We start from the raw sequence: 7,206 nt of genomic DNA, 5'->3' as shown, positions 1-7,206 counted from the left end.
ACGATTCATCTTAGGATAAATTTCTTTAAGATAATTATATGTAGAAGTAATGCAAAATAATGCAATATCAAATTTCATATATATATATAATCGTAAATATAAAATTCTAATAAAAATTCTCTCTTTTTCTTTTTTTCGCAAATAGTGTATAAAATAAAAATAAATCATCGTCAAAATTTAATAAATAACAATGTAAATTGAACTTAAAAAAAATCTAAATAAATAGCATGTTTTAGATTTTGTAGAATATAAAAAAAAGCCTTGAGTAAATCCAATAATTCAAAAAGCCTGTAAATAGGTACATGAAACAATAAATCTCAGCTTTAAAAAATATATAAATTGATGTTTCTTTATGCAGGTGTTACAGTATACTGTTCCAGGAGGAAAAAAAGTTCGCGCTTTAACATTAGTCTATGCCTATAAGGTACTAGCACCAAGTGATCAACTTACAAAAGAAAACATTCGTCTTGCTCGAATTCTAGCATGGTGTCTGGAATTGGTAATTCTATTCTTCTTTTCTTTGTGACATCGATATATAAATATATATATTTCATGAATTTTAATTTGAATAAATTTAATGCAAGCTATAATTAAAATTTTAATTTATATTACCTTTGAATTAAAGGCAGTGTATTGTACATATAATGAGTGATCTTCATTAAAAATATTAAATGTTACAATTATGATTTATGATATTAAGACAATTATTACTATAGTGTCAAGCCTTTGGACTCGTAGCCGACGATATAGTAGACCGATCGTTACTTCGTCGAGGCAAACCATGTTGGTATCGATACAATGGTATAGGCCTAGCGGCAATTAATGATAGTTTACTGTTAGAATGTTCTATATTTTATCTAATTAAAAAATATTTCAAAGAGAAAGATTGTTACGTTATTCTACTAGAAATGTTCTACGATGTGAGTAAAAATATGTTCTTGCCAATCGCACATTGTGTAAACCACTTTTTTCTTTTCTAATCGAACAATTATACATATATGAAAGTATTTCAACAGAGTATATTGAAAACAGTAATGGGCCAAAGTTTAGATTTGCTCTCTACCAATTTTGGCAAGAAACCCAATCTGGATCTATTTACAATGAATCGATATAATTCCATTTGTCATTACAAAGCATCGCACTTTTCTTTTATTTTGCCAATAACCGTAGCAATGCAGTTAGTAAGTGCATCTCAATTTTCTAATACATAAAAAGATTGATTTGTTTTGATGATAATACTGTATTGCGTAGGCTGGAATAAAAGATCCAGAGATGTTCAGGCAAGCAAAAACCATTTTGTTAGAAATGGGGCATTTGTTTCAAGTCCAAGATGATTATTTAGGTTGCTACAGCGATGTTCATGGCAAGGATTGTACTGATATACAAGAGGGAAAATGTACATGGCTGATTGTTGTAGCTCTTCAACGTGCCACTCCGGAGCAGCGTAAAATTCTAGAAGTGAGTATCGTTCATTTAAATGTGCGTTGTTTCGTGAAATGCTGTTGTACTAATTCTTTTTCTTATTACGCAGGAATGTTACGGCTCTCCAGATCCGGAGAGAGTAAGACGCGTGAAACAACTTTTCACTGATCTTGGTTTGCCTAACACTTATTCCATATATGAAGAAGAAACATATAATCTACTAAATGTACATATACAACAGATATCATGCGGGCTTCCACATAGTCTTTTCTTGAATTTATTAAGAAAGATTTATCACAGAGTGTCATGAAATAATTGTATATGTATATTGAAGAAAGAAACTGATATTAATAAATACTTATTATGCATTGATATTTTATCGTTAAATTTAAAATACAGAATAAGATGAAAAGAGAGGTATTCTGCCTATATTCAAGAGTACTGAAATGTTATTTTGTTGTGAAAAATATCAAAATATCTCTTATAAAGATTTATATTCAGAAAGATATTTCACTTCATAAAAGTCAATAAACAAATTTTTAAACATTTAATAATATTATTTCTAAAATTATTTATGATGTAATTGTTTTATACAAAAATATGTTATGAAGATATATATTAATTTTAATTATAAAGAATTACAATGTCAACAACATTTGTAAGAATGAATCCTTTATACAAATTAATTGCAATGTATATAAATGTTACGTACACATGGTAGCAGGTAATACTGTAATGTATATTGTCTTTTTCATTTCTAAATAAATATAAAAACATGTATTTTAACGATAAATTCTAATATTAAAATTATGCAATAATATTAAATATTCTTCATTCTGTTTATACTTTCGGATAAAAAACAACATACGACATGTACTTTTTCAGATAAAAAAACAGCAACGACAATTTGTTATTTAAATTAAAATCTTTCGATATTTAGATGCCAGTCATATGAATTACTAATGTAGACCGTTGTGTTGATCATAAAAAGACCATACATATGTATTGTTATTCAATATATCGAGTATATATAACCAAGCAAAGAACAGATCTATCTTCAGTACTATTTTCATGTTTTCTTTTCCATCTAAAGGAAGGTCTTTCTTATCCTCTAAAGGTATTAACAAAATTTAATAAAATACAAAGCGCTTCATTTAAAAGGTATACAAAATATATAAGAAATTTTTATTTCATCTTCTTGGCTTGTAACTCATTACAATTTTATTCATGACGTGATGAAATCGGCATTTACTTATTAGTCATACCTTGTCAAACTAACGTTTGTTAAAACCTTAGAACGTTCAATTGTAACATAATGGCTCATTTCGTGACTCCAACCGTACGAATAACAAGCAAGGAAGAAAGTCAGCAATTAATGGCAGTGTGGCCGGATGTTATTCGTGATATCAAAGAAGTGATTGAAAATTTTAACATTCCAGATGTTGCAAAATGGATGGAAAAAGTAAGTAATTACACAAGCCAACAAAATTTAGGGTAGAGGGAGGGGGGGGGGTCTTATGAACTTTGAAAGATATTTGGTAGAATTTTGATGTGCTGAAAACGACTATATTGTCCGTTTTTTTCCATCACTCTCAATTTGTTAAATAATCGCAAAAACAATTTTTTCCGAAAGTAACTTTTTTATTAATTTTTGCTGGCTAAACAAAAAATGATATCGAGGTCTATTTTGCAGTATTTAACTTAGAAATATTCCAACAATACAAAAAATATTTTTTCGATGCTTATAAAAATCTTTTATGCATCGAACGGATGCATTAGCCTGATCGAGCTGCTTTGGCACTTTAAATGATCGGAAATTAGTTTTTCAAAAAAGGATTTAAACTAGAAAAACATACAGCTACAAGTATAAACTGTCAGATATTTTTTACAATTGTTTTCTTTCGAATTATTTGGTTTTATATTTCAAAATTTGTCAATTTATTCCGGTTCTTTACGATTTTTCCAAAATATTTTTGTTTGCGGTTTGCATAAAACATTTTTATAAGCATCGAAAAAATATTTTATAGAAAAAATATTTAGTAGATTTATAAGTTAAATGCCGCAAAACATTTATAAGTTAAATGCCGCAAAACAGACCTCGATATCATTTTTGTTTAGCCAGAAAAAACTGTTTTCGCGATTATTTAAAAAATGGAAGGTAATGGAAAAAAAAAACAGACAATGTAGTCGCTTTCAGCGCACTAAAATCCTACGAAAACATCTTTTAAAGTTCAAAGCACAAGGCTCCCCCTAAATTTTATCGGCCTATGTTATTAATTACAAGCTAAATAATAGCCAAGTAGGATGTAACAGATGACGTGATCAAAACTTATTTGAAGGACTGATTAATTCAGAATAAATTTTTTTAGCATGATTATAAAAAATACAATATAATGCAATGCCATTATGACAAAATTAATAATCATGAATATAAAAATTTTAAATAAGAATTTACTTTTTCTCTTTCTTTTTTTCAAATAGTGTATAAATTTAGAAAAATAAAACATCATCGAAGTTTAAAAATATCTTAAGGAAAACTGTTTAAATAAATAGAATCAGTTCCAGATTTTGTAGAAAATAAAAAAGACGTCAAGTATTTTAAATTCAAATATTTTAATAATTCAAAAACTATAATAATAAAACGAGACATGAAACATTAAACATCAGAGTTGAACAAATACGTATATTGATGTTTCTTTATGTAGATATTACAATACAATGTTCCACAAGGAAAGAAAAATCGCGGTTTAAGCCTAGTTCATGCCTACAAGTTATTAGTATCAAGTGATCAACTGACAGAAGAAAACATTCGTCTAGCCCAGATTGTAGCATGGTGCATGGAATTGGTACGTAATTCGTTATTCTTTTCTTGATATCGATATTTTTGATAAACTATAAGGACCTTTTGATAAATTTTACCTATAAGGTAAATCTGACAATCCAGGCATGTAATTGGGTAATCTTGTTACTTATTCAATAGGTAAAATTTATCAAAAGGTAGAAACAACCGGCACTAAATGAATCAAATGCAAGATATACCTAAGATTTTAATTGTAATATCTTCAAATCAAAGAGACTATACAAGAGAGTATAGTGTATAATAATCATTTTAATTATTAAGTATGATCATGAGTTAAATGGTAACATTTACCTATACAGATGCAAGCTTATTTGTCCATAATGGATGATATAGAAGACCAATCGTTATTTCGCCGAGGTCAACCATGTTGGTACCGATACAATGATCTCGGTTTAGCAGCAATCAACGACTCTTTTATGTTACAGTGCTCCATATTTTGTTTAATTCGAAAACACTTCAAAGGAAAAGATTGTTATGTTCATCTACTAGAAACATTTCAGGATGTGAATAAGAATATCATTCTTTTTTTCGATCATATGTTCATTATCTAAATTCTTCCCTTTTCCTTTTCAATCGAGCAATTATATATGAAAGTATATTTCGATACAGGTCACAATGAAGGTAGCAATGGGCCAAAGTTTAGATTTACTTTCTTCTAATTTTGGTAACAAACCAAATCTGGATTTGTTTACGACGAATCAATATAATTCCATTATCAAATTCAAAACAGCGTATTATACAACTTATTTACCAGTAATTGTAGCAATGCATTTAGTAAGTGTACTGTAATTATATACATAAATACTGTAATTATATACATATTATACACGAAAATTGATTCGCTTGATAATAATTGATAAATAATGATGTGTTACTTGTAGGCTGGAATAAAAAATCAAGAGATGTTCAGGGAAGCAACAACTATCTTAACTGAAATAGGATGTTTGTTTCAAATTCAGGACGATTATTTGGATTGTTATGGAGACTTTGAAGTCTGTGGCAAAGATAATACTGATATCCAGGAAGGAAAATGTACATGGCTTATTGTTGAAGCGCTTCAACGCGTTACTCCACAGCAGCGTAAAATATTAGAAGTGAGTATCGTTTGTTAAATGTGTTGCTCTATCGAACGCTGTTATATTAATTCTTTCTTTTTTTGTTACATAGGAGTGTTACGGAGATTTTGATCGAGAGAAAGTACAACGCGTAAAACAACTATTCAATGACTTAAATTTGCAGGACGCTTATTTCAGATACGAAGAAAAAACATATAATCTAATAAATATGCACATAAAGCAGATGTCGTCCGGACTTCCAGACAATATTTTTTTTTATATGTTAAATAAGTTTTATAAAAGAGTGTCATAAACAACCATATATTGACAAAAGAAATTATAATGTAAGATGGAACAAAAAATATTCTGCCATTGCAAGAGAATGAATTAAAAGGTTATTTCAGAGTAAAGTACATTAAAAAATCTTTTACAAAATTTTATATATGGGAAAATATCTAAATAAAAAAATTTCTAAAGCATTTTATATTATCACTTCTTAAATTATTTATGTCTTTTTGTTATCAAAAATTTATTTTGTGGACAAAGATATCAATTTTAATTAGAAGAACAGATTATAATGTGCAGGCAATTTTCATAAAAATTTATGTAATTAAATGTGTAATATGTTAATGTTACTGTTAAAAGTTTCTAATAAAATGAATACACGATTCATTTAAGCCCAGTCTGATTTAATTAGAACAGAACTTACAATTGGAAAGAAAGCAAGAGAAGAACCAAAAGCTTCAAAACATCACAATGTAACAGTTACATATACATGGCAGAATGCAAGTAAAGCCATTTATGTATATCTTTTTGTCATTTCTGAATAGATAAATGCTTATTTTAATGATAAACCTTAGAGTGTTCAGATCATCGAACCGAACCTCGAACCACGAGCATTTCGGCTAACTTTCATTATTTTTTTCCGATCAAAAATTTATATAGTAGTCTGTGCATTCTATTTATACGATTTTTTTTAATGAAGAAAAACATACAAAATGATAATTTATCGTTTTTAAACACATCTTTTGAAATTTACATGACAATCATATGGATTAGCAATGTAGATTGCTTTGTTGGTTATAAAACGATCATACATATATATTGTTATTTTATCAGATATGTACATATGTATCTAAGCAGTAAATCTAACAATGACTAAGCAAAGAATAGATCTCTTTTCAATTCTCTTTTTGTATCTTCTTTTTCATCTTACCCTCTAAAGAAATTAACAAAATATGAATACGTGTTTAATACAATAGGTTTGATATAAAAAATATAAATTTGACAAAGGAAACTTTTATTTTATTGTTTTTTAATTTGTAATTTGTAACAATTTTATTCATGACATATTGAATCGTCATTATTGCTCATAATATGTATCATATTTTTAAAAATTTTTTAAAACTTCAGCATATTGTATTATGATATATATTCTTCGAATATAACATAAATGTTTAAATCCGTAACTTAAATGATATGGATAATGATAAGGAGAAAAATCAATAGATGATGACACTATGGCCAGATATTGTTTATAATATCATAAAAGAGATTGAGAACTTTTCAGATATTGTTAAATGGACAAAAAAAGTAGGTCATTATTGGCTAAATTACTATATAATAGTTAATGTAAGGTCTAAAGATGTAATAAAAATTCATGTATGTAATAAATTCATGATGTGTGTATTTATAATGTAATAAATCTATTTTTACACATTTATATATATATAAATTTATATATAAATTTTTTATAGTATTTATATAAATAATTTTAGTTTTGTATTTATTATTACATCTTTTTATAAATATAGATATTCAAAGATAATAAAAAAATATTATTAAGATTTTTTTATTTTTATTTTCTTA

At 27.1% G+C, this 7,206-nt stretch overlaps 3 protein-coding genes across 5 annotated transcripts in view; 2 read left to right on the top strand and 1 right to left on the bottom strand.

The window, feature by feature from the left end:
- LOC108751712 (farnesyl pyrophosphate synthase-like) overlaps window positions 1-1,732 on the top strand; it is a 14,152-nt gene extending 12,420 nt beyond the window's left edge. Inside the window, exons 4-8 of one of the 2 annotated variants that reach the window (XM_018492034.1) lie at window positions 411-499; window positions 717-920; window positions 1,017-1,181; window positions 1,252-1,458; window positions 1,532-1,732. In XM_018492034.1, coding sequence (XP_018347536.1) covers window positions 411-499; window positions 717-920; window positions 1,017-1,181; window positions 1,252-1,458; window positions 1,532-1,732 — 866 coding nt within the window. Of the gene's footprint in view, window positions 1-358; window positions 500-716; window positions 921-1,016; window positions 1,182-1,251; window positions 1,459-1,531 lie in introns of both variants that reach the window. The other variant, XM_018492035.1, reaches the window with a different exon arrangement.
- A 763-nt stretch (window positions 1,733-2,495) lies between these two features.
- LOC108751713 (farnesyl pyrophosphate synthase-like) lies at window positions 2,496-5,707 on the top strand. 2 transcript variants are annotated; one of them, XM_018492037.1, is made up of 7 exons: window positions 2,496-2,539; window positions 2,719-2,884; window positions 4,128-4,268; window positions 4,582-4,785; window positions 4,892-5,056; window positions 5,164-5,376; window positions 5,450-5,707. In XM_018492037.1, exons 2-7 carry the CDS (start codon window positions 2,738-2,740, stop codon window positions 5,648-5,650), a joined length of 1,071 nt encoding a protein of 356 aa, XP_018347539.1. In that variant the 5' UTR covers window positions 2,496-2,539; window positions 2,719-2,737; the 3' UTR covers window positions 5,651-5,707. The 2 variants fall into 2 exon arrangements, with proteins under 2 accessions (XP_018347539.1, XP_018347538.1); XM_018492036.1 differs by lacking the exon at window positions 2,496-2,539 and having other exon boundaries at window positions 2,678-2,884.
- Window positions 5,708-6,518: 811 nt separating this feature from the next.
- Window positions 6,519-7,206, bottom strand: part of LOC108751641 (probable RNA-binding protein CG14230) — a 2,407-nt gene continuing 1,719 nt past the window's right edge. The window contains exon 7 of the mRNA XM_018491925.1: window positions 6,519-6,556. Within this exon, the coding sequence (XP_018347427.1) occupies window positions 6,519-6,556 (38 nt within the window). The remainder of the gene's footprint in view (window positions 6,557-7,206) is intronic.

This window comes from Trachymyrmex septentrionalis, unplaced genomic scaffold, assembly GCF_001594115.1.
Source record: "Trachymyrmex septentrionalis isolate Tsep2-gDNA-1 unplaced genomic scaffold, Tsep1.0 scaffold51, whole genome shotgun sequence".
In the NCBI taxonomy this organism is placed as follows: domain Eukaryota; kingdom Metazoa; phylum Arthropoda; class Insecta; order Hymenoptera; family Formicidae; genus Trachymyrmex; species Trachymyrmex septentrionalis.
The sequence above is the reverse complement of the archived record's forward strand: the minus strand, read 5'-3'. Positions and strand labels throughout refer to the sequence as shown.